At 39.5% G+C, this 27,836-nt stretch overlaps 1 protein-coding gene across 2 annotated transcripts in view; it reads left to right on the top strand.

The window, feature by feature from the left end:
• The window catches only part of niban2a (niban apoptosis regulator 2a), a 55,117-nt gene that overhangs the window by 13,082 nt on the left and 14,199 nt on the right, over positions 1 to 27,836 (top strand). For both annotated transcript variants that reach the window (XM_054757429.1, XM_054757428.1), the window contains 5 exons: positions 176 to 306; positions 2,326 to 2,454; positions 2,534 to 2,639; positions 3,792 to 3,959; positions 27,088 to 27,203. In XM_054757429.1, the coding sequence (XP_054613404.1) occupies positions 176 to 306; positions 2,326 to 2,454; positions 2,534 to 2,639; positions 3,792 to 3,959; positions 27,088 to 27,203 (650 nt within the window). The remainder of the gene's footprint in view (positions 1 to 175; positions 307 to 2,325; positions 2,455 to 2,533; positions 2,640 to 3,791; positions 3,960 to 27,087; positions 27,204 to 27,836) is intronic.

Raw genomic sequence — 27,836 nt, 5'->3', positions numbered from 1 at the left:
TTGTGAGATACTGTGTATCTGGCAAAAAAGTGAAACTGCATAGCACAAAATACATGGAAAAGATTGATTTCAAGTTGGAATGAATGGTGGCATTTCGCACACTGAAGGTTTGATAGCCATGAATGCTGTATGATTCCAGTCCAGTTTCAGTGTGTCCCTCTGTCTCCTCTTGCAGGAAGGACCAGAGATGTGATGAGACAGTTCAGTGACGTGTATGAACAGCAGTACGCAGTTGCTCTCTTCAACAGCGTCCGCTACGAGATTGAAGGAGGAGGTGGGCCACAGTCGCAGCTGCTACACAGGAAGGCAAGTTTGACCTTTTAGTTTCAACCTCAGTCAGTGGAGGACATTCCACAAACTAAAAATGTGTGTGAAAAGGATGAACTTAATATTATTATGTAATTTTTTAAAACACATTTGTAGCAGTAATCACACACAAACACATACACACACACATACACACACACACACACACACACAAACACAAACTGCTAATTAAAGGCAATGCTGTAAACAGCATTTTTCCCTTCCAAAATTATACTTCAAGCCTAAAGCCGCCAGAGTGTAGTTATGATACTTAAATTACATGGCTCATTAACCCTTTATTAGTAGGGGTGTCCCAATACAACATATCGGCATTGTATCGGATACGTATCGGATAAGTCTTGAGAAAATGTGCCTCGTACTGTTTTTTTGTGCTTGTGACGCTGCTTCAAATATGCGATGAGGTTGGTTGCATTAAACTTCCCTGCTTCTGTGACACGCCGGGAAACTTGTGCATGACAATTTCGCACTCAGCTGCAAATTCTTTTTTGGACTCGTGTGCTGCTGGATTGAAGTGCTGGAGCGGAATATGGAATGGACTGCTTGTATCTGAGTGCTTATGTTGGACATTTTAAATACAGGCTGATTATAATCTGCTACTTTTTTGCTGATATCAGACCAATATCTAATATCAATATTGGATCGGCCCTACAAACTTCCAAAGTCAATAAATCACTGACTAAAACCTGTTTCTAATAATATTGCTACTAATTTGTTACGGTCCTCGTGGCTGTTGTCTAGGGAAGAAGGACACGTAACATGAAAGGACGGACATGCTGGATTATACGAAGGGGTTTTATTTTACAAACGAAAAAGGAAGTTTAGCACCTGTCTGTAAGTTAAACATAAATTCAACAGGCCAACTTAGCCCGAGTCCATTAATGCAAGAAGGGTGCTTAGAATGGTTCAGCCGGTGCGGTGTGGCGAGGACGCAGTGGTCAGAGCTGTGGTGTGCTGGCGTGCATCGGAGGAGCGCGCGAGAGAGAGAGCTACGTCTGTTTTATCCTCACGCTCCGCCCCATGCTGGCCAATCCGGACCTGCAAACAATTAAAGGTTGCAAACGGCATGTAACAATATACTTAGTTGAATACATTTTTATGTGCGTTCACAGGCCACAGCTTTAGACAGACTTTCTTGCATAATCTAATAAAATCCAGGTTGCACCTCCTGTGTCCAAGTATGGGCTAACTAACTAACTAACTAACTAACTAAAGTAAATGTTTTACGTACATCAACTTGTAGAGCCATTAATTAGAAATAGTGCTGCATCAAATGATATTACATAATGAGTGTTAAGGAATAAGTTATTCAGACACATTTTTTATGTGAGCAGCATAAACCCATAAACCACATGACGTCTCAACTTCAAAGTGGCCGCTAAGTGATTTGTCAACATTGCCGCTGTCAGGACAGTATTAAAGAAATCCATGAATGAGGCCATTATTTGCATTTTCAGTCATATCTCAATGACAAACCCTCTTGTATAAACATTCTGATGCCTGTAGGTCCACTTCTCAATCACGAGAAGGGAAGTGGAGCACATTTCACACATGATCAGAGGTGTTGTTTTATGAATTCATTGTGTCAGCTCATCTCTCCTCACAACCTATGAGGACTCACTTTATGCATGTTTGTGCATTTCCCTCTGACACATTGCATATTTGAAATAATTAGTTTCGATTACATGAATGAAGACCATGTTTTTGTTCTGTTGGAAAAAATTAAGTTGTTTCTATTTGCCGTTGTTTTTTTTTTTTTTTTTTTAAACATTTATTTGTAAACTTAATTTGATCTGCCAGGACTTCGCTTTTCAGCTTTCTTGTCCTCCTCCTTGTGTTGAATTTAGTGTCAAAGCAGCTTTTTCAATGCTATTGTAACATTAGACAAGGCAGATAATAAAAAAAAAACAAAGCTTCAACAATTTGGAGTGGAAAATAAAATGTAACTTGACTTAGGATGAAATTGATTACGTATTTTTGTATGAATGTGCTTTCTTCCAGGACCCTTTGGCTGGCCGATCAATCTTTTCAGGGAATTTGTTTCAGTATCTAGAGGAGAATCGCAAGTGGAGAAATCGCTTTGTATCAGTGCCAAACAACTACAGCATCAACCTCTATGAGAGCAAAACAGTGGGTGCACTTTGTTTGCAACTTTACCTCTGTTTACTTTGAATCCTTCAACTTGTCTTTCTTTCCTCTAATCTAACAGGCACAGGAGCGGGGACTGCATCCCAAAGTAACCATCAACTGTGCCGGCTACAAGGCCTTGACCTCCATGGAGGAGTATATTGAACTGATTAACAACAGCCTTCCAGGTAACAACATAATGTCAACAGACTGCCTTATGTTCAAAATTCCTTAATTACCGCCTATTCTTATTATGTCTTTGGTCAAAGTCACAAGTAAATGTGCAAGCAATGGCTATTTTCGGTTACCGTATGTCGACATGAGCCAGCCAATCCCAGTGGTGTGCATTTAAACAGGTTTCACTTAGGACTGGGCGATATGACCTCAAATCAATATCACGATAAAATTGGCAGTTTTACCTCAATAGCGATGAATGCACGTTGAATCCTCGACCACTATATATATCTTTGCCATCTGAAAATGCAAATTGGTTGCTTTTCGTTGATTTATTGACCAAATGGCACACATTAATTCCAATGAAATATAATGCACGTAATGGGACGCACCTATTCCGCCTATAAAGCCTTCTGAAAAAAACCTACAAACGTTCCATTTACATAAAGTGCTTCGGGTGGTTACGACAGTTTTCATACTCACTTTTCATTTGGTGTTCTTTTGCTCAACATCACCTTTGTGGACCCCAACCCAAAATAAATCTCCCTGGGAGCGTGGTCCACAAATATGAATGTATGGTACATACCCTGGCATACTACATCCTGTACACACGTGTACTAAGCTACACATACAGCCACATGACATGACTGACATCACGTCTCATGCAATTACATTACTAATGGCCACTTATCACACTGCACAAGAAGAACGGCGTTGATATCAATCCAACCTACCACAACCATGTCAGGTAATATATTCCAATAATAATAATACCGTTTATAAATGACTTTCTCATTTTTCTAACAATTCTTTTCAATTCCAGACATTCCATTGTCATGTTATTTGCTTATATGTGTGTGCCATGTTGATTTTAGAAACTGGATACATTACCTTCATCAAAATTACCATTTACACAATGAAAAGAGAACTTCACATGATCTTGTAGCCATGTGACCATCTATTAGTGACATCAAATAAAGCATGAAAAAGTCTGCGTTCATACTTGTGGTACAGTGCGCTGGTCCAGACCAATAAGCAAAAAGATGCAATAGATATCTTGGTGCAGTTCATCTTTGATTGACACTGCTGCATGAAGTTGAATGTGTCTTATGTACCCTGTTCATGCAAATCATTAACACAGTTTTTTGCTGTTTTCTTGTTTTTAGGTATTAAATCGAATTTGGGAAGCAGTCCTTTTATCAAGTGTGCGACTCAGTTCCCTCTCATCTTGTGGCACCCGTACGCTCGCCATCATTACTTCTGTGTGATGACTGAGAAGGAGCAGCAGAAGTGGCACGCTGTTTTGCAGGACTGTGTCCGACACTGTAACAATGGTAAGAATACAAATAATTATTTTGTACAGTATACAGTACACATGGCACAGTAGTTGTGGAGCAAAGTTCCATGGCAGAGGTTCCTCACATGTTTTTAAACCTTATTTAACAACACAACATAAGTAATTGACTTACGGGTGTTGGTTTTCATTTCCGTTGTTGTTGTGTGTTAACTTACCTGTTTATTTTTTGGATTGAGTACGACTATCGTTATGTTTGAGCTTCCTTTTGCACACTCATGTTTTGTCAAGCAAGTTGTTGGCTGCAACTGAAGTGCTTCTAACTATGCAGAGTTACAGAGCACTGGACGGAGTTGTACCTACACTCCATTCACTTCAGACTGATCATTATGATGTGAATTTGAGCAAAGATGAGCAGATGCATGGGAAACCTTGGCCTGACTGAGCAGCTTTCATGACTTATTACGTAATGAAACATAGATATTCTAAACCAAAATGCTTTCTGCTGGTTTGTACGTTGTTGGTTATTCTCTGCTATTTTTACCAGCTCACATTTCACACAAAGCTTCTAAAAAAAGCTACTTCAAGGGGCATTGTTGCTGCACTCAGCAGTGAACACGACACGGACCAGCATTAAAATGACAGAAAAACCCACACAAACTACAAATATAATGTTGGAAGCATTTTTTTTTAAATAGTTTGAGAATTGTATTTATTTAGAATTACCTGCTTGAAATTCCTGGACATATTTTTAGTGATATACTTGGACCCCAGTTGGTGAGTCCATCTGTACATTACTGAATTGCATGTTTGTTTGTGGTTCCGGAACAATTTTTTGCGTGTAAGAAACTACTTTTCATTGGTTAATTTTATCTGTATGGAGAGGATCTTGGCTGTCCACATTGTCAAAATGGACAACACCTGTTCCACTCTGCTCTCAGATGCCTCGAAGCTCAACTCACTGACTCTGACAACTGTCTGGTCGGGGTCGGGTTTTCTAAGAATACTTGTTTGTTTCTAGCACATTATATATATATTAGCTTTATGCATTTACTCCAGTAACATACGATACTGTTGCTCTTTCACAATTATTTAACAGTGTGGGGGAAAAAAAATATTGCGGTTAATTGGGATTCCTTATTGATAAATGGAATATTTTTGTAGTTAAAGCATAGAAAATCTGTTTAAAACCTAAGTACAGTCAAACCTGTCTTAGCGGCCACCTGTATAGAACGGCCACCTGCCTATAGCGGCGACAGAAAAATCCCCCGCAGAAAATTTGCGTGTTATAGCCCCTGTGTATAGCAGTTGGCTGTCTAACGCGGCCAGCGGCCACCCATCTTGTATCCCTTGGTCAATATCTGACCGCATATAGCGGCCAAAATGCCGACTCAAGCAGAAGCTTCATGCACGAAAAAGTTTTGTTTTTTAAGCAATGAAGCCGTCGTGTGTGGACTTTAATTACTGAGTCGTAGCTCAGTCACAATCATTCACAAGATCCAAACAAACTGTCAGTTGTTCCACATAAAAAAAGCCGTTTTCTTTGGAGCTTGTTGCAGACAATGACACCTTTTATTTCCTGGTGTGAGACAATGTGCACTGGTCAATACTGTAATGCCGCTTGTTGTGGGGAAGGAGAGACTCACGTCGCCGATGCACTTTAATCGCCTTATTAACAGCGGTTTATTAACCTACTGTAGTACTGGTTTAAAACTTTTATCCGCAGTCCCACAGTGCCCTCTACTGGTCAACATGTAACAGTATAATTATATGTATCTGCAAACACAACAAGCTTCTAATCACAGACATGTTAATATGTGCGCGCATAAATTCAAAATGGCCGCCAATCTGTCTATAACAGCCACCTGCCTATAGCGGACACTTTTGCCGTTTCCCTTTAGTGGCCGCTATAGACAGGTTTGACTGTATGACGTTTAGCATTAGTAAAGCCCTCTAGACATGAAATAAAACTTTTACACTTGTATTACCAATATAATTGCCATACTAATAGAAAATACGACATCTTAGACATAAGACAAAAAGGACATTACATAGACTTACACGTTATCATTGACAGCTTACTTGGGTGGCTGTTGTCTCATCAATGTAACGTTCCTGACACCCAGTGGCCAGTGTAGTAGAATACTATTGCAATGGGGCAGTGAACATTCACACAGGAGCTGCTGTCAGCCACAACTCACGCCAGTCACTGGCACTCTCCACACTGCTAAGCATGCTAACACTCAGGATCTCTACAGAGGCTAGCTGATGTCACACACGTCATTTCCCAGGCTCCGTCTCTTAAAGGCGCGCACTTACTTCTAAATGCCTTATGTTTGGATTTTTGTTAATTTGACCATTTTTATGATTGAAAATGCTTAATTTGGGCAAAAAATACGTACAAGTTGCTTATATACAGGTATGCATATGTGTTCAACCAGAATACAGATCATTTATTAATTAATTTGTGAAAAACCGCGATGTTCGAACTGCAATGTAGCAATGCACGACTGTAATTCTCTGTATAGGCTGCCCGCCACAAATAAATTTAGGCCGCCACACAAAGATCTTTTTTTTTACTTTTTAGATTTTGTGCTATGTGCTTGCACTCGCTCATAAGCACATTACTGTATATTATAGGACTGTCTGTGTGGCTTGTCGTTACAGCTCCATACAGTAGATGGCATTGTAACGCTGCATCGTCAGAGGCACTTTAGCTTGCTAAAAGAAGTTTCGTTTTCATTTGCAAGTGACAGTCAACCACTAGCTTGACAACGCAGTGCAAATGGTCATCAAACAGAACGGCAGTCTCACGGTACGAACCAAAAAATAAACAGGACAACATGTAACACGTACATAAACACACAGCAACAATGAGCTACCATTCTATGTGGGTAGCGACGACTCAGCGCTTAGAACGAACACATAACGAACACATAACGTGTAACACATTACTGTTTTTTTACAATGTGCCGCAAGGCATGCTGGGTATATTAGATACATCACACCAAGGGCACTTCGTGAATGTTTTTTTTTTTATCACCAATCGATAATGACTCACGTTTCTTATGACACAAACAGTGATGTCATCCTGTGTCCCTCCCATGCAAACCAACTCCACAGATACATTGCAGTCCTGTGTGAGGCAAAAGTGTTTGAGAGCAGTGTGTATGCATGCATGGGTGTAGGTTATGCTAATGAGAACTTAGCCTGATAAGGGAATTTCCCATTCTCTCATTCTCATTCTTGCCCTGAAGGAATGCATGCATTAAACATTTGCAGCAAACTCTTACTTGCACACATTGTAAGTGTTGGATTTGTAAGGTTTGACCGTGTCTCATCAATGTTATCAATTGTCAGAGTCGTTCGTCTGCATAGCTGATGTTTGTTAGATCGTGCTATAGAGCTAGTCCACCTAATGAGTTAGACTGCATCGCCCTGAGGCACTCAAAGCAAGTCAACTGGAAAGTTGCCCTGTTCCCTAAAGGCACTGTCAACATGACCACAGTTGTTTGGATCAAAATGTTCAACATCCTTGGCTACAAGCTCAAGGACTTCTCGGTGGCGTCAGAGTGCAGTCCATACTTGAACCACCGCCTAATTCATTTATTAGTCACTCAAGCAAACAAAACAACATTCTCTGGCTACTGGCTCACTGAGATATCTTTTCTTGTTGTGTTTTTCACTTATTAGAACAAAAACTCACAAAGAAATCCACATACTTGTTAATCCTTTTTTTTTTATAATGGGAAGTCGCACAATGACTTTACCTTCCAATAAAGGGAATTTTTTTGGGATTTGTCAAGAATCCTTCATTTGCACACGTGCATATTTACATGGCTCGGTTTTAAGGTCATGGTTCGATTGATTTTTGGTACAGTAATGGGACAAAATGCAAAACATAAAACTGTTCGGCTTTTGTGTAAACAGCTTTAGTGATTTTAAAAATAAAACAAAAAACTACTGCTTGACAAAGCAAATTAGTTGAATATCTACCTCAGTTTTTGTTATTAATATGTTGACCAAATGTATAAAACTTAAGCAATTTCTCCCATCGGAAATAATGTAAATCAAATTAGTCTGTTCCAGATGCCCAAAAATCCATCCATTCATCCATTTTCTGTACAGCTTGTCCTCACTGGGGTCGCAAAGACTGGACTGGTTGGCAGCCAATTGCAGGGCACATATAGACAACCATTCGCACTCACATTCATACCTATGGACAATTTAGAGTCTCCAAATAACCTAACACGTATGTTTTTGGAATGTGGGAGGAAGCTGGAGTACCCGAAGAGAAACCATGCAAGCTTGGGGAGAACATGCAAACTCCACAGAGATATCTTCCCATGAGATACAAGCCCACAATCTCCTGACTGAGAGGCCAACATGGTAACCACTAGGCCACCATGCGGCCTCCAGGCTCCGTTGACACATGGACACCCAAAAACCACTTAATTGTTCATAATACTGTTTCTGAGATATGAGAGAAAGTGGAGGTCCAGCGCAGCCACTATGCGGAAAAATGTTGTCATGTCATGTGTTATTCCTCGCAGTGTGTTGAAACTGCCGTTAGATAGCACCGGCGTTAGCTACCTCGTTAGCATTCAGCAGCACCGGTACGGCTGCACTGTTGTCATTGTTATCGGTCGACATATTAACCACGTAGAGGGTCACCAAATGTGGAGAAGTGATTCAGAATGATTTAGTAGTCGCACAAAAAAAAAAAAAGCACAGACAATGAACGCTTTGTTTGGTCCCTCGATTCTGCGGTATGGTACAATACGGACTGGTTTGTTACGCGCAACATTGTATTAAAACCAAGATAGTGTACGACTGCAGTGTTTGACTCTATCTCTTGAATTAATTATATTTTTAGAATATGCCGAGGCCAATAAAACACAAGCTGGGGGCAAAAAATGTCCCCCAGGCCACACTTTGGACACAGGTGATTTACAATGTGTCTTCTCTGGAAAGGGCAACGATGCAGACACGTGAACAATGTGAATGATTATTTTTAGTACATTTAAGTCCCTTATTGGCTGGGGTGTTATTGTCTTATCCACTTGTCTTTGTTCGTTTACGTATTTCGCCGGGTAGGCCAGGTGTTCTCAAACAGAATACTTGAACAGCCTTTACTCCCACTAGCTGGACTGTGCAGTCTTAGTTTACCGCGTAGACACATAACGGTGAGGCATACTTCATTTTAATGTGTACCGTCTGAGCTACCGTGTGCTGAAAGCTACTTTTAAAGTTACATCTTTATTTTGAACACATGTAGTTTTACACTCCTAGTAACTACACTTACTACAACAGCAAAATAAATGTTTGCCATGTAACACATACTGTATGTAACAACCAAGTGCATTCACAAGCAAAAATGTTCCTAATGAATATAACAAAGTGTGTGTGTGCGAAAAGTGTGCATGCATGCTTGAGGTGCACAGCAGAAAGAATGTCTTTGATCCTTCTTCATGTTGTGTGCTGGTGCCACGGTTGTGTGGACACAACACGTGACTTGTGTGAAAGATTTGAGCGTGTCATTAAAGAAAGGTTTGTTGGGACAAAACATACATACTGTTACTTTGTAATAGGATTAAGACTACACTTTGTCCTGGAACTAAGTAACAAAGTTAGATGATGTCTCTGTCTTATCAAGTTCTTTTTTTGCTTGGGTTGCCTGGATTGAATAAAGTAGCTTACAATCAGTTAGTGGTGCATACTTGTCCAACAAGGAATCTCATGCTGCCTGTCACATTGTTGTCGTAAGAAAAGGTTCAGTGGTGGGGGTCTAGACTCAGAGCCGTAACTTCTGTGGTAATGTCCACCGGTGGAAGAAAGAGTGAAAAGAAAGAGCACAAAGGGGGTACTGAGGGTTTTGTGTTAATAACGTGATGTCGTGAATCATCAGCTGGACATCAGCAGAGTGGAGAGTTGGGTCAACTCAAGTTCAGAATACTTGATAGACATTTCATTAGTTCCAAGAAGTAAACTGTGGTAGTATTAACATGTTGTAACATTAGTGCATTAATCTGGTTACGAAAAGACGGCTTCTGAAACTGAATTTACAGAATTCAAGTTTACAGTTGTATTTGCATGCAGTATGTATTTATGATTTCATCATAATTGTATTGGTGCATTGATGCATCAGTGTGTGCACCTCCTTCATATAACTTTTGTTCTGAATTGGCATTATGGTAGATTCTGTTACGTTTTTACGCCACCCGCGAATGGTGGGTAAAAAAAACGCAAGTAACTTTGACATTCGGATCAAGCTTGGGCTATGCTGCTTCATATTCCAAATAGTGCTCGCTTGCTTCAGAAAGTACTCTTTCTTTTCAACGAATTAGCTTGACATTGACAGCCTTACTCACTCACTCAACATAAACCAACAGTTCATCACCTCACTCACGGTAACGTCACCACACAGACTATGCATGTATCGAAATAGATACTAATATACATGCAAAACAATCCTATTTTATGCAAATGTGTAGCCCTCAAGGCATGTTGGGTAACTTGCCAACACACGGTTTGTAAATCAGTATAAAATACCTTGTTTTGCTTGTATATTACTACAGTATGTAAGAGTTTATTTATATGTGCCGCATAGTCTGTGTGGTACAGTTACATTTTGTGTTACTTTTGGTTGCACCGCTTGTGATGTTGCTGTTGGATTTGTTGGTGTTGTGTTTGTTTTTCCACAAAAAACAATGCTTTTATTAAAACTCTGCAGATTTGTGAGGTTGCGAATGCTGAGTGGTGAATATGCATGGATCCCCTGTAATATAAATCAAATTGACATGATAACGTTTTGGAGCATACTATTGTTTTTTATCATTTCTTGGCATTTTGCCGTGCTGTCAGCCTTCTCATTGCTGAGCAAATTAACTTTGAGAGACATGTTCAAGCTGTTTGCTGAAGAATCCAGTGTGGCGTGCATTATTGGCTTGCTTCCAGAACTCGTTTCCCTGCATGAAGTGTTGACAGTACATTACATACAGAAGGTAGCGTTGTATGAAATGTGTTTTTTGTGGTGCAGTGCAGCCAGTCAGATGCAGTTTAAAGGCCGTCAGTGTTGACGAGCGTGTGAGTTGGCATTTATGCACTGCATGATTGCAGTGATTACCAAAACATTACTGTGTAGAACAACCTTTTTGAAACCAAGATCCCCGGTCTCGTCCGTGGTTGCTCGTTTCAACATTTCAGCTTTTTCTCATTGTGCCTTTTGCTGTATTTTTATCATTGTTGCTGTTTTTTTAGTTTTATTTTGTTTTTGCGGTGAAGTAATGACAAATGAGCCACAAGCCGCAGATGGCCCCTGAGCCGCACTTTGGTCACCACTACAGCCCTACTTTTGTGGCTCTTGGTCGGGGTTGGGCTTGTGGCGTCGGCTTCATGAGCAAACCACAACTTTTATTTGGCTTGTTGGCTCAGTGTAGTGGGCGAGCGATGCAGATTGAGAAGAGAGGGGCTGGTCAAAGCACTAAAACAGTCAGCCCTTAACGAGCGGCGGCGTTATCGCTCAAAGAATTTGAGGTGCACGTCTATGTTATATTTGTCCCTTAACTCTGAGGTCGCAAAGGCAGATATTGAGCCCTATTAACGTGCAATAATTAATGTTGTCTGTGCAGGTACATAGCTGCATGCACTCTGTAGCGCTCTCCCTCTCTCGCTCGACCTTTTTGCTAGCACACGGGTGCGAGCTGGTGTACTACTGTAGTGTACCTCCGGCTGGGTTTTGGGGACTGGGCTCCTAGCTGGGGCTTGCGGGTTGCTGCCTGGATAGCGGTGAGGCGTATGGGCATGTTCAGTGGACAGTGCCTGTTGGTCGCTCTCCGGGAGGTGAGGGCACTGATGTGATGATACATTTTTTTTCAAATGTTCTCGCAATCAACCAACAAACTCCCAAAGATGACTAGTAGCTCACGATCAACAGGTTGGCACCTGGTGTAGACCATGAATGCTTTCTACTATTATACTACAACAAAATTATACTACTACAAAATATTGAATCATGAGACCCAACACTGATAATAGCGCTCCAATCATACCTGGGCGTTTTTAAAGTAAGAAACACTTTTTATGATGAAATTGATCTAAAAAATAGTAATTCAAACTTGTTCTTCTATAGAAAATGTGAAAATAATGTAAATTTGTTTTACATGGAAAGCAATAGCCAACGGGTTTGTTTATATCGACCAGTGTTGTGGTATTGTTAACTTCATCATTATAGCTCACGTGTTTTTGCAATAGAAGATTTGTGGTTACAAACGCAGGGTGTGAGGGGCAACGGTATGCATGCCTTTAGCTATGCAGACATACTTTAATACCAACCTTCATTGTTGTTTGACAAGTCCAGATGTTCTTAATTGAAGCTACTATACGACCAAATTGTCTATAATTGTTTCTAAACGTTCGTACACAATGACATTTTTATTCATACCCTGATTAAATCTTTAGTTTTTTTGTTTTTTTAATTTAGTGAAATAGAGCTGCGGCAATTAATCGATTATGCGATGATTAATTGTCCAATTAATCGGCAACTATTTAGTTAATTTCCTTAGTCATCCATGAAAGCAGTCCAATTACCTTTGTGTTTTTAGGCAAAACAAGTTATTCCCACACATCAGCTTTGACTTTGGACAACAGTGATTTACATTTTGGCCAGTTTTCTGATATGTTGCCAACCAAACCATTTACTGTTTGTGTGTGGTTCATATTGATTTGGTCCTTCCTAGGGCCAAACCCATTACTCGATTAATCGAAACAACAAATTTCAGATTAATGGACTAAGAAAATACTTGTTAGTTGCAGCCCTAAAGATTATGCCTAAAGATATCTCCTAGATTATGATCAGAAATATGCATGTCTTACTCTGGTTATTACTTACTCAGAACAACACCTTATTTGGGTTAAAGAAATCAGACAATACTGTTTACAGGAACTGCTTCAATCTGTTCAGTGTGTGTTTATTGCTCTTGAGAGCAATAGCCTCCAGTAGCCTACATGTACGGCAGAACTCAAAATCATTCAACCCCCTTTATAAACTTTGCAAATAAATTGACTTTATAATAAGGTTTGAATAATTTTGAGTGCAACTGTAAATATTTCAAAAGGCTTTGCATGCTTTTAGCTGTGCAGACACACTTTCATACCATTCATTGTTGTTTGACATCCCACAGACTTCCCTCATTGGAGCTACTATATGGCCAAATGGTCTATAATTATTTTTAAATGGTGTTTAAGTATGTTTAGATCAGCATGCACAATGGTTTTTATTCATAACCTGGTTAAATCTGTAGTATCTCCGGGTACTCCGGTTTCCTCCCACATTCCAAAAACATGCATGTTAGGTTAACTGGAGACTCTAAATTGTCCATAGGTATGAATGTGAGTGTGAATGGTTGTTTGTCTATATGTGCCCTGCGATTGGCTGGCAACCAGTCCGGGGTGTACACAACCTGTCGCCCGAAGTCAGCTGGGATAGGCTCCAGCATACCCCCGCAACCCTAATGAGGAAAAGTGGCATAGAAAATGGATGGATAGATGGATGGATATATTTTTTATTATTATTTAGTAGAAGCTGGTGTAGTGAACGTTTTAGCTAGAAATGACACAAGAAAAAAATGTTGTGTTAAGACAATTTTGATGTAGACATGGCTTTTTTATTTTATAGATTTCATGTCTAATTTTATTCATCGTCTTCCTCATATTCAGTTTTCTAAATGTGTACTTCATTTTGCTCTAGATAAGGGTTACTCAAATACACATCTTATAGTGCGTTTTGTAACTGCATACAGGTTTTACAGAGCTGAAGTCAGACTCGCGGGTTTAGATGTGGTCCATAAAGAGATTTTTCAATGCGTCTCAGGTCCACATATTATAGCCAAGTCATCCATTTTAAATAAATGTCTTTTTCCTTCAAAAATACATACGTAAATAAGACAAAATGTAAGTTTGACTTAAATCTAAATAAATCCAAACAAAAGAAACCCTTTACACAAAAATTCAAAACAAATATATCAGGAGGGGTGTTTAAAGAACTCTTGTCTTTTTAAATATCGACACTCATGTCCAAAAAGAAAGGAGGAAAAAAATATTGTTGTTTTAAGGTGAATCAAGATTATGACCAAAAGGTTAGCGAGAGACTTGCTGCTTCATTTTTTATTGTTGTCATCCCCGCAAAAATTGTTTGTTGTGCCAGTATATTAACAGACACGTAATGTTTTCTTAAAGGAGACTTATTATACTCATTATCAGGCCTTTTTATTGAGTTCTGGACTCCTTTGGAGCAGCTACACACGATAACCCCGCACAGAAAGCTTTCTAGATCTTCCAGACTCTGTGCCTTTTCCTGTAGTGTTTCCTGCTTCCTGCGTTTCTACACAGGACACTAATAAATTGTTACTTACCGCTTCCTCTTCGACACGACCAAGTAATGATGGAAAGGCGTCGGACTTCAGCAACATTTTGTCGGATAGGCCCATGTTCACAAAACAGACCCGTGTTAAGTGCCATTAAGAGTAGGGGTTGGGGGAAATAATCGGTTCTTGCGGACATTGACAATTATTAATCGATTCATAAATGTCAATAATCGATGCTGACACAAAAAGACGGAAAGCGGAAGTGCCACCCGGACAGTTTATGGTGGTGCACCAAAGTGTAAGACGCTACCAGAATGGCTGAGCGTAAACTCCGACCCTCACTCGCTGGATTTAAAGCGAGCGTCTGGAAGCACTTTGGCTTTCCCGTAGATGAAGGTAAAAATGATCTGGACAAGAGCCAGACAATATGCAAGCTTTGTCACACAAGCTTAATAATAATAATAATCTTTTGGGAACACGATAAATATGACAAACCTCCTAAAGTTGCTACTGACCAGAGAACCATCGAGCAGGTGATAACTAATTTTCCACCCAACTCGGAAAAGGCGCTGTTATGTCACCATAACAGCGCACTTCATTGCTGATGACAGGAAACGAGAGGAATGAATGAGATCCATACGGTTGTGGAGATGGCTGAGCTGTTCGACAATTTTGCAGAGGCAGGTTGATTTCTTGTGGCCTATTCATTTGTATTTTTTGTATTTGTGAATAAAGGCAGCCTATTTTTTTTGGTTATTTAAAATATAGTGAAGTCTGCAAGCATTATTCTTGTGTGAGAGCTGCTGGTATAGTAATCTATACTTTGTATGAAAGCTGTTTTTGACTTTGCTATACAGCAAAAATATTCTTTTTATCAGATATTCCAGGGGTCACCAACGTGGTGCCCGCAGGCACCAGGTAGCCCCCCACGACCACATGAGGTGCCCGCAAGCCTGCTTTTCATTCAGGTTTTCAGTTAATAATGAAAGAACAGTAGAAAGAAATGCGTTCTGAAATACAACATGTGAGTTGTGGACACCAGCCTTTTGTTCATGTTCTGGTAAAACAAGCATATTTGCTTTGTTTGGTTTTAAAATAAGCTCTGAAAATAAATGTTACAAAAATGAGTAGTTCTTGGCCATTTTCATTTTGTAAAAGTAGCTCTCACAAGGAAAAACGGTGGTGACCCCTGAGATATTCTATGGTCAGGATTTTTGTTTGAATTGAGAAGTCTTTATTATTAATTTATGAATAACGGCAGTTATTTTTGTTAGTTATTCATAATATGCTATATATGCTATAATATGCTATATACAAGTTATATAATAAGTTTGTGTTAATTTTTATTTAATTTGTTTTTTAATGGCTTTACACTCGTATTATCCTTAGTGGCGGGCAGACAGTTGTCTAAAGGACAGGAAGTGACATCAGAGGTTCAGAGTTGAGTTTTAGCTTGTCGTGGGTTATGGCCCCAACATGTTATTATTATGAGTATCATGTTATTATTATTGTGCCTGTTGCGAGATAATTTAAGCTTGCAATAAATACCTTTTCTGGCAATCACGTCTGGACCTTGTCTCACCAAACACTGACATCTAATGGCCAATGTAGAACACTACATTCACAATTTAGAATGGTGCTTCTGCCTAGTATTTGTATTTTTGTTCATTTAGCCATTTTTAGGCTTGAAAATCCTTATTTTAGGCCAAGAATAAGTACAATTTGCCTCATATGCATATTTTTTTAGTCTGAAAGCATGCCTAATCAATTTTACGTGATGTTAAGTGCATGTACGATGCCTGGACCAGACCCAGGGTGTAAATCAGTTAGAAGAACAAGTGGGGCTTACATTTTAGCTATAAAACAAAACCAGCCCCTGCCTGTATCCAGTTTTGTTTTCCTTTTACTTTTTAACACGACCTGTTTGGGCATGCCGAGTTTGTCCATGCTTTACATTCCATCTGCAAGGTTGGGCTTCAAGAACACGTTGCAAGGAATTGATGCTGTGTTTGTGTTTTACTGCGGCTGTGGCATGCAGAGGCTAATTGCATCACTGTGAATTGATGACATTCATGCCTTTTGCCTTTGTTGAACACGCCCGGCCCCACCTCTGTCATATGACTTTTTGAGTAAAACCAGAGCCCGCAAAGATTTCTTCTGGGGTGGCATGGCTTTCCTGACCTGACACATGCACTCTGTACAGTCCTTTTAAAAGGAGCATTTTTTCACACATTAAAAGAGTTCAGAAGGATCTTAAGAACATGTCTGTGACATGACAAAAAAAAAAAAAACAAGGATCAAAAATTAGCACGCACTTCAAACCCCCTATTGCGTTTTTCAGAGCAGCCGGTTTTAGGGAGCTGTCCTGTCTCGTGCAAATGACTCACTCCGCAGGCCCTTTAAGCAACAGTGGGGGATGTTCATCCAATGAACTTTCGACTCATGGCGGTAAACCTTGATGTGTGGACGGTCTTGGTACGTCACAGTCCACAAAAATCTGCACATCTTGCTGGTAGACATCCAAAGACCCACACTCCTGACCACTCCTCTAGAACGGGGGACATTGCAAGTACAGTGGAACCCGTTTATGTTGACGCACCCTGGACTGGCTGACTCATGTCGACATAAGCGATTGTCATAGAAGTACAGAAACCAAGACTACCCATTGCTTGCACATTTACTTTGCCAAAGACATAAGGATGGGCATTTGATAATTTTTTAACCTATGGCAGTTTGTTGACATGTTTTTTTTCTCCATTTCTACATATTTTTATTTTGATTATTTTGTTTTCATATGATGATTTACACTCTCATCTAACAGAGATGCTATGGTAATTTTATTGGATGTCTTGACTATATTGTACATGTGCAGATCTTTTTTCTCATTGCTAACAATCTAAAAAAAATAAATGAATGGGTGCATTTTGGTAGTTGCTGTGCTAGAACCCCGGTTAATACTGCAAGGCTTTTATTTTGATGCTTGCTTTGGGAAGGAAGTCACTCATCTTTTAACTTTGTCCCATGCTTTACAGATAAGACTACTATCCTGTATTTTCCCCTTTTTCTTTCACATCATATTTGGTCTCATATGCTGATACTATGTGGGAATGCATAAAGGTAAGATTTGACGACCTTGTTGAGGGCTAATGTGCATATTTGTCTGGTACACAACCTCTCTGAAAAACAAAGAAAGTCCAGGCTTGTACTGGCTCGTACATCCATCCATCCATCTTCTATGCCGTTATCCTCATTAGGGTCGCTGGTATGCTGGAGCCTATCCCAGCTACTTCAGGCGAGAGGCGAGGTACACGCTGGACTGGTTGCCAGCCAATCGCAGGGCACATATAGACAACCATTCACTCTCACATTCATACCTATGGGCAATTTATCATACCTATGGACAATTTAGAGTCTCCAATTAACTATGTTTTATTAATTAGGGGTTATTAATTAATTATGTTTTTTGAAATGTGGGAGGAAACCGTAGTACCCGAAGAAAACCCACGCACGGGGAGAACACACAAACTCCACAGAGATGCCCAACAGAGATTCGAACCCAGATCTTCCCGATCTCCTGAGTGTGTGGCCAACATGCTAACCATTATGTCACCGTGCGGCGTGTATTCATTTCGTGCTTTTAATTTGATGATGTTCCTGTCTTAGTTTTACACAATACATAATAAATAAGATAAATTAGATATAATGTACGTTTGTTGTACCAATGACCTTTCCCGGTGACTAGCTAGTGCATTGCTATTGCTAGCATTGCTAGCTCTTCCGCCTTGGTCACATTGACATAAGTCTCCAAAAAGCTGTCCTCGGCTATGCCTGCCATTAACTAGAAGCTCATACCCAAATTTTAGCCCGCAGTTCAAAGCAAAAAATCATTCGAGAGACTGACTCGCATCTAAAAAAAACAAAAAACAAAACACTCGTTAGTTGGGACACTCGTATGCCAAGATACCACTGCATAAATGACAATAAAAAATACCGTCAGTGTTTCATTACCTTCTTGCAGCTCGCTTCTCTCTGGCAAGTCGATGTACGTATGACAACATATACATGTAACAATATATGACAATACTGTAGATAAAAATAACTTTGGTATTGTTGTGAGAGCCATCTGCCAGAGCTTTAAAGCTAAATTTACCACACAAATTACTTTTTACTTTGTCCATTTCTGCTCATTATTTGTTCCACTTGTGGTTCCATCGTCACTGCTACTTCCTCAAACTTCAGTGTGGGCCGAGGGTCAAACAGGACGTGCGCACATAAATCTCAAATTAACACGTTAACTTTGACAGCCTTAAATAAAATATTTTGCCGTTTCAACCTGAAAATGTTCCCGTGTGGATAGCGCCTCAGGCTGCCCTGACACCTCACCGTGCCCCTCCCTGCCAACGGAAACTCTCCCCACTATTTGAGAAGCACTGAACTAAACAATAGTTCCGTTGTTGCTGTTGTTTCAGGCTGCATTACGACGAAGAAGAAGTTAACAATACTACATAACTCGATGTAAATAGACCAATTTTTCATAGAAATGAACCCTTTTGTGTCTGACATATTAAGTCGACAACAGCGCCTTTTAGTAAAACAACAAGGTGCACCAGGACTTGAGGAGTTGGTGGACATAAGCAGGCTGTCGACATAATCAGGACAGACTTAAACAGGTTCCATTATAACATGGCTTGTGCTCCACTTTGCTCATACTTTGTGAGGGGAAAGGCTCAGAGTTTGGTATATTTTGTCATAACTTCAACTGTTTTAGATCATTGTCACGGCCAAGCACATTTCTGACATGCCAGTAATTCATCCGTACTGGTTGAAAGCACTGCATGACTCGTGACACCCAACAGAACTTGACATAGGGCCAATTCCAAAGTGAGTCGTCCTACTAAGAATCGGACTTTACACAGTCTTGTAAGCCCAGTTTTACTAAGCTGTCACTTTATGGCCTACACAGGCATATCAGGATTTACCGTTCTGAACTGGACAGCTGTGAGCTGAGCTGTACATCTTGGTGGAAATGTGACTTTATCGAGTTTTGATGAGTGGAAGATGCAGACAGTTCAAAGTTATACATTTAAGTGAAAGCCCCAGGCACACTGAAAAGGACAGTACAATAGATCACACATCTCTCCACAACCAACTGGTTGCTGTGGACCACATGCACCGGTAAAAAAAGCTCATGCAATGTAGTTTTCAGCTGAACGCAGACATCATTTGGCTTGTTTTATGAATTCAAAATAGCCACTCATACTGCACATCAATTGGTTGCTAAAGTGTCATAAAAGCTCTCCCAAAACCTTTGCTCTTATGCACGGCCGTGTCCGGTTAATCATTTCACTTAAACAATGACCTCATCATCCAGGAAGCTGGACCCTACAGTACATGATTGGTCAACCTGTCAGTGTGTGTGTATACCACACAATTAAACAAGCGCAGCCATTATCCTTCTAAAAAAAAAAAAAAAAGAACCAGCTCACATAACCGTTTATGTACAGTATGCCACGGATAAAGACATGACGTTCACTATTGCTGTGGGGGAGCAAGAGCGAATCAGGAAGGGAGGTTAATGTCAGCTGACTGATGTGATACGTCATCTACAAATTGACCTTTATGTGTTCGTCCCAAACTGCCTTCGCAATCGACTGGTAGCTCACGATCGACATAATGGGCACCCTTGACATACAACGATAGTGGTACCTTGGTTTTTGTTATTAATTCATTCTAAAAACCAAAAACCATAGCAATTTTTTGAGCATTTTATTTTAACAGAACAATTATAGTTTTACATGACAAAACAATGCGAAATAAGTACAAATGAAATGATGAAATGGATAAATGAACATTTAACATCACTTTTGTTTTTACTGAAGACTCTTGTTAGCGAAGACGACAAGGGAGGGGATCCACACCAACAACAACTTCTCAACATCTTTCATCATCGCTTGTTATCTTTTTGGTAAACACCGTTATCCCTTTTGCAACATTAACTTCCTTGATTTTTTCTTTCTACGCCTGGATGGAATTTACTGTTTGTTTGTGTAAAATTCTCATTTGAGTTTGCCAAATGCCGTAGTATTGTGTAAATTAAGCATCCTGAGATTTGGTGTTGGGTGTTAGACTCCAAGATGGCTGAATTAATAAGGAATGCTGAGAGTATCTTCTGTCCACATCTTTATTCATACCACAAGATTCAACGTACCAAAGGGTAAAATACAACAGTTTGATACACGCACTATTGTATGACATCCAAGACTGTGTTCGAGAAACGAGACAAAATTTGGAAGAAAATTTTAGTGGAAAACCGTATCCTATAAAAACTGGAGCATTCGAAAACCAAAGTTTGACTGTACCGTAAAAGTGCATCCTATTTTACATGTCATGAATGTAGGTAGGGTACTGATGATTTGTCTCTGTCTCTTAAAAAAAGATGAAAAACCCAAGTATAGTGGAACCCACTTCAGTTGGAACCACTGATGTCAACAACTCATCAAGTCATAGTCTACGGTCTACTGTTTGGCGATGTACACGGTTGACTGCTTTAGTCGCCATAAAATTTGAGACTTAAAGGGGTCATTTCTATGAGAAATCACTCAGTTTTTGACTTGTAATATAAATTCGACCATTATTGCTAAGCAGTGTGAGAGATAGCGACTTAGATAGTCCAAAGTACCTCAACATAAACAGGTTAAGTACAGTGCTTGTGTGCTTAGGAGATCTGCTTTATCCCAACAACTGACTCACACTTGATTTGTAATAGCATTGATCACAGCCAACTCTCTTCCCCATGCCGCATTTAACATTAGTCATTAATGATGTGCACGGAGAAACCTCACAATATGCAAAATCTCAAAACATTGGCAGTGAAGCATAAAGACATGTAAAATTTATGTGGGGTTTAACAGTGGTAAATGTATGCTGTACATTTGCCCTGTATCATCACGTATTTAAAAAATCATTACCAACTTAGGCTGATTGAGATGTATTTTCTGTGGAAAAAGCGCTGAATTGCGAACGTGCAGATGTCCAATGTACAGTAATCCCTTGTTTATTGCGGTTAATTTTTTCCAGACCCGACCGTAATTTTGAATATCTGTGAAATAGGATTCCTTATTTATGAAATGTAATATTTTCGTAGTTGCATAGAAAACCTTTTTTAGGACCTTCAAAATACTATTTTTAGCATTATTAGAGCCCTCTAGACGTTAAGTAACAAACCTATAGTCACTTTTACACTCATGTTAACCAATATAGTAGATAATAATAACAGAAAATACGACATATTAGACATAAATAAAACATAACATAGACGCACATGTTAGCATTGGGAGAGTTCCTCGCTATTTTTTTCTGGAAAGGGTATTTCCTGCGGTGGCTATTAGTCTTATCAATGTAGCATTACTGACAACTAGTGACCAGTGTAGAATACTACATCTCACTTATTTGAATTTGAATATTTGAATCCATCTACTTAATGCCTTATATTGATATATTTTCATTCATTTAGACGTTTTTATGCTTGAAATGCTTAATTTTACGGCAAGAATACGTACAATTAGCTTAAATATGCCTATTGTTTTTCTCATAGGCCATATTCAACCATGAAACAGTGATTATTAATTCATTTTGAAAAACTGGCGAGGGACGACTGTGTATACCCGCAATTTCATAGAACAATTCTGTGAAATTGCTGGTCCAATAGCACCATTTGGGGTAATCCTTTTCCAACACGTCTGTGGAAGAAGCAGCAGTGTTTTAAAAGCATTTGTCAAACTTGGCTTAACATCTTCACAAACGCTTGAATCCTTGACACCCAAATGCTTAACTGATAGTTAACTTGATAAGCACAATGCAGAGTGATTGCTTTGAAGGCCTGAGAACCCTTTTTTTTTTTTTGATTGTTGCTAAAAATCCCACACACCAGTATGCAGTGAGCCTGGAAAAAAGGGAAATGCCTCGAAAAAGAGACCGTGGTAAGTGCTGCCACATGTTCTATTTATACACACTGCAGAGGGACTGTAGCCTGGTGGTTAAACTGCCTGGCTGGCAGAGGGAGGAAAAATATATATCTTTATATGTCGGGACCAAGATTATATTCATTTTCTGTGAGGAAGAAAGTCAAGTAAGGCCAGCATCCAGTCACCATTAACAGATATTGTACTGTAGAATTATTAACCAAAAACAAATAAAACAACATGTGCATTCTTTACTTGCAGCATATTGGAACAATGTTCCCGACTTTGAACTGAAACAAGTCTGGGCTGGGCTGTATTTCTGTCTCTGTACTCACAGGGTCAACTGAGGTCCTTAAATGAAAGACTTGAATGGCTGCTGCCAGCTTTCTTTGTCTTATCTTCCCACATTATCCACTCATTTTCCAAAGTTCAGAATGTCAGCTAGGGGAAAGGTTCGTTTCAAAGTACACTGGCTGACAATTCAGCTGTTGGGAATGTTGCAGTGCTCTTGATCAGGATAATTTTTAGGGTGGACCTTTTTAGTGGACGAACAGGTAGTGCAGCATAAGACACACTTCTTTGTGCTCATGCATCTGAAAAGCAGGCTAATTTAGGATTTTGATTCAGTATCATGAAGTACAGTGGATTACATAACCAAGTAGAGATGGATCATGTTAAAATGAGAGGTTTTGCTAGTATAAACTGCCTGTTTGGTCACCTGCCACCATGTCTGATATGCATGTTCTGATATCCACGCTACTGTAGTCTAATGTACACTTTCCCACTGGCCTCCTTCACCCATCACTGCAAAGTTAGTGGGGAGGGGCGGCTTCCTGTCTGGCTCACCCTGCCCCCTCCCACCCACAATTCCTTGCTCACTTCCTGACTTTGACAGCCTCCTCTGAGTCACTGACCTGGAATCACAACATTGTATTTGGACTTTCAGGAGAAGTCATAACACCAAGGATCTGTATCAGTAACATTGGGGCAGTTTTTTGTTCTTCGGCTTTTCCCTTCAGGGGTCGTCAACTTTTTTGTTAAAGTTGTTAAAATGTAAACCCATGACGCTGTGAAATAACTTTTGCGTTGAATATATACAATGGATCCCCGCACATTCGACTTCAGCATTGACGCCTCCGCAAATCTGCTGATTTTGTCTAAAAAATATTTTTAGAAATTAATTGAAAAATCTCAAAAAATAGGCAGTTGTAATAAGTAAACCACAATCTGTATATGTGTCTGTTCACCCATCTAAATGATCTGCATACGTATCTTTTACCCTGAGTGGGCGGGGCATAAACTGGAAGTGGTGGGGGTGGTTTAACTAGAATGGGTGGGGCTTAAATCAGTACATTGACATGGATTGATCAGAGGTTGCTACAGTACATTTATTGTTTATTATTCAGCTGTACGTGTACTGATGAGTACCGTGTACGTGTGTAAGTGAAGTTGGTGATTCATGCAAACATCCAGTGATGGCAAACAGAGAAATAATCTGTAGCCTTGTTCACTATAGTTTTCTCAAAAGCAGCGCATTCAGTACAAGGAGCAAAGTTTTCCAACTGCTTTTATATCACCAGCCAAATTAGAACCGAGCAGACAAAAAAACCCAAAAAAAACACTGGCAGTGACCAACGCAGCACGGGCCGTTTACAGCTCTGTCTTGTCAAATGCACGGCGTACATAACGAAGCAAGTTGAACAAGTAACTTAAGATACGAGCTGAGTTGAGGAAAACCTAATAAAACCCCTGTCCGGAGTGGAGGCAGTGACCAACGCAACATGAGCCGTTTTCAACTCTGTCTTGTCAAATGCACCGCATACTCCTCCCTCTGGCTGTAGGGAGTCTGTCTAGCGAGGGGCGGTCGCTGTGTGTGACTGGCCAATCACAGAGCGTGAAGAGTGAATACACAGTAGTTACCCAATGAGGATTTTCCTTCATCACGATTACGGATAATGACAAGCTCATCCCTATTAAATACGTGCAATTCAGGTAAATTTAAAAAAGTACACATTTTTACATGTTTATGTATATTTATGCTTCACCGAGAATGTTTTTTGTCAAACTTTGAGATTTTGCACTTTTCGACTTTCTTTGAATGCCACATAGTTGCTGTGAGATGCAAAAGTGAACTTATATATAACTTTTACATTTTGGAATCCATCTCTTCATGAGTCATCTTGCAATGTCATCCATTAGTGGTGTCTACATATGCATTTTATACTTTCAAATGTCTTTAATAATTGTGTGAGGCATATTGAAGAGAGAGGGGGAGGGTTCTGGAGTAGAATCTAATCTAATAATTCTTAACAGTCACTTTTATTGCAAATGTTGATATGAAATTTGAGGAGAATGTCAAAATCAACAACAATTTTATTGGCGTCTCAATTACTTGCAGCTTTTCGACATTCGCTGGTGGTGTCGGTCCCATAACCCCTGCGAAAAGCGGGAGTGTACTGTAGTAAAAAGGAAAATGTTCTAAAATTAAGAGCAAAGTAATAATAAGTATGATGTCTTATTGTACATATAGTAATCCCTTGTGGTGCAATGGTACATTCCTCTGCATTTCATGGCAGAGGGCATGGGTCTGATTCCCAAGCCAGCGTTGCCATCTGGTGCAAAAACAACACTAAAACCACTTAAGCGATTCACTCCCTGTGGCGACCCCTGACAGGGAAAAGCCGAAAGCGTTTGAAGGGGGGAGCGTGCGCGCGTGTGTGTGTGTGTGTTTTTTTTTTGTTTTGCTGCATTCATTAAAGCTCATAACATCAACACAACCACATGACAGTAAGTAACTTCCTGAAAAAAAGCAGCTGCTGTTTAAGAACAGCTTCTGGTTTCCTTTCAGTTGGGTGTGTCCATAACCATGGCAACCAAATGAATTCTGTCCAACAACAAAAAAAAAAATCATCTTCCTCTTTTGAGGTATGACACACATTTTGCTTTTGTGACAGTTGAGCTATACTGCTAGATTTCTTCCCTGGACGGTCACATGCTCCCCTTTGTTGTTAATGCAACCTAATGCTGTAAATTTGTGCGAAGTCAACATCAATGTTTCCTCACAAATCCCGGAAAACAGGGGTGGGCGATATTGCAAATTTTGGTATTGATCATACCAATTAAATATAATGCCAGTTTAAAAATTAAACACAAGACATATTTTAGGCACACAATTTATCAACATGTGAACATGTGATCAATATCTAAATACAGTTGTTCCTCGTCACATCGCGCTTCAAATTTTGCGGCTTCACTCTAGCACAGGTTTTCAAAATATATTAATAAAGTATCGCTGTTTGTGGTTGAATGCTTCCTATTATTATTAAAGAAAAAACCCAAACTGTATTTTTAGCCTAAATGAAGCATTTTCAAGCATAAAAATGGCCAAATAGCAAATTCAGAAAACGCACTGACACATTTACATTGTTTCATTGATGAAATAATAGCCACTGAAGGAGGTGTGTACTAAGTGTGTGTCTGTATTATCTGTATACATTGTCTTCTTTGTTTCTGTTATTATGTCTACTATATTTGCTAATACAAGAGTGAAGGTGATTTTTAGGGGTGTTTTTTTTTCAAGTCTAGAGGTCTTTAATAATGTTAAAAACCATATTTAGAAGGTTGTAAACAGGTATTCTATGTTATACCATGAAAACATTCAATTTATAAATAATGAATCCTACTTTGTTGAAATTCAATTTGGTCACGTCTGGAGCCAACTAAATACAATAAACTAGGCATTACTGTACAGCAATATAAGACAATATCAACAAATTAATACAATTATTCCCTTATTCCAAACGACTGGCTCTCATTCAAATTTTTTTGGCACATTTTTTTGGACACAAAGCCCCAAACGCCCTCCTGTGTGCAATAAGTCATATATAATGCAATATATAAATAAAACAATGTCAACACCGTTACAGTATGAACAACAAAACAAAAAAATAAACTACTCCCAAAAAGTTAGGGCTCATCGGCTTTCGGGTGAAATTTTAGGATGAAGTTAAATGGTAAAGAAATAATAATAATAATTTGATGTAGCTCAGTTGTTTGTTTCAGTAGTTCTTGCTCAACTTGCTGTTCTCTAGGAGGCAAAATGTTTTAAAATGTTCACAAAAATGCATACAATATGCCTTTCTTGGACTGAAGTCTAGTCCAGTTTCAGCCTGACTGTATGTATGATGTAACCTGCTGATGACACTCAAAGCTCAGTGGCCACTTCCCTCTGAGAGCCTCCTATTTGAAGCCTTGCAATGGTGGTCATTTGTTAGGTGTGGTCTCGGTCATGTGAACAGCATGATGAAGAGGACTGACAAAAAGCATTTCTAATTGAACCAGGACTTTAATTGCTCCATTCATGGCTTTTCACATAAGAAATGTTAAAAACAGTTGCAATTGTACAGAAAATATATTTATAACACAGTCCTATGGACAAATATTAATATTTATTTTATGTCATTTTATGTCATATTTCATTTTATGTTCACACACCCCACCCTCCACCCACCCCCGACCGCATGTCACTGGTGTGATCCATGTTGAACAGCAAAAAAAAAAGTACTGAAACAGAAACAGGACATGTGCATGTTCAAACGTTTAGTGGTCTAATGTGTATTGTGTGTGTATTTGAGAAAGTAAACATAGAAGAAACAGAAAAATATCAATTTCATCACGCTAGTATCGATCAGGTACTGAAACTACCTTTGATACCGATGCTGTCAATATTTCATTCAATCCGCCCACCCCTACCCTAAAATGAATGTAACATCCTGCTTCAGAGATGGTTTCATTTTGTTTTGTCTTCTTGTATTTTCTAACGTTCCCATCCTCTTCCCTTCAGGTCTGCCAGAGGACTGTACTGTTCAGACACCGGCATTCACCGACACTGTGAGGCTGCATAGACAAGCCAAGGGACACTATGGGACTTGGGATATGATGTGTGGAACTCCACCACAGGTTCGACACTTTCTTTTGGGGTCTTTGTTTACTCAGTCTTCTTCAGCTTTTAAAATCGCGGGGCCCCGGTACAGGTGGCTTCTAGGTTGTGTCTGTGTTGCTATGGTAATTGTCAATATCAATAAAGAAGAATGTCAGATAAAAGACAAGACAGACTTGGCCTAACTTGAAAGCCACACTTAAGCCGTTCTAACGGTAAAAGTATCATTCCTCAACTGCTTAAAACTCACTGAACACGCAGCTGTTAGCAAATACACACTTGGGCATTTTAATATCTACAGTTTACACCAAAGTCTTCCCTTTACTTTGAAATCAAGATCATCCATCTAAATCTTGCAGGTGATGATAAAAACACTTTTTTCGTAGGTACTCCAGCTTCCTTCCACTGTCCAAAACATGTATGCTGGTGGGATTGGGCCTATGTGTGAAATGTTTGACTGACATTTTGTTCAGCCCTGTGATTGACGTTGGTGTAGAAAGTTGTTTAGTGCAGGGTGAAGGTTTTACAGGAACCTGTCAGCAATCCCTATGCTCTATGAATAGAGTATTTGTAATTCTAGACAACAGGGTAAAAAAGCATCAATCACAAGTATACTACAATACATGCACTGAAGTGTTAACACATATATTCCT

This window comes from Dunckerocampus dactyliophorus, chromosome 17 (genome assembly GCF_027744805.1).
Source record: "Dunckerocampus dactyliophorus isolate RoL2022-P2 chromosome 17, RoL_Ddac_1.1, whole genome shotgun sequence".
In the NCBI taxonomy this organism is placed as follows: domain Eukaryota; kingdom Metazoa; phylum Chordata; class Actinopteri; order Syngnathiformes; family Syngnathidae; genus Dunckerocampus; species Dunckerocampus dactyliophorus.
Note: the sequence above shows the minus strand (reverse complement) of the source record. Positions and strands in the feature narration are given on the sequence as shown.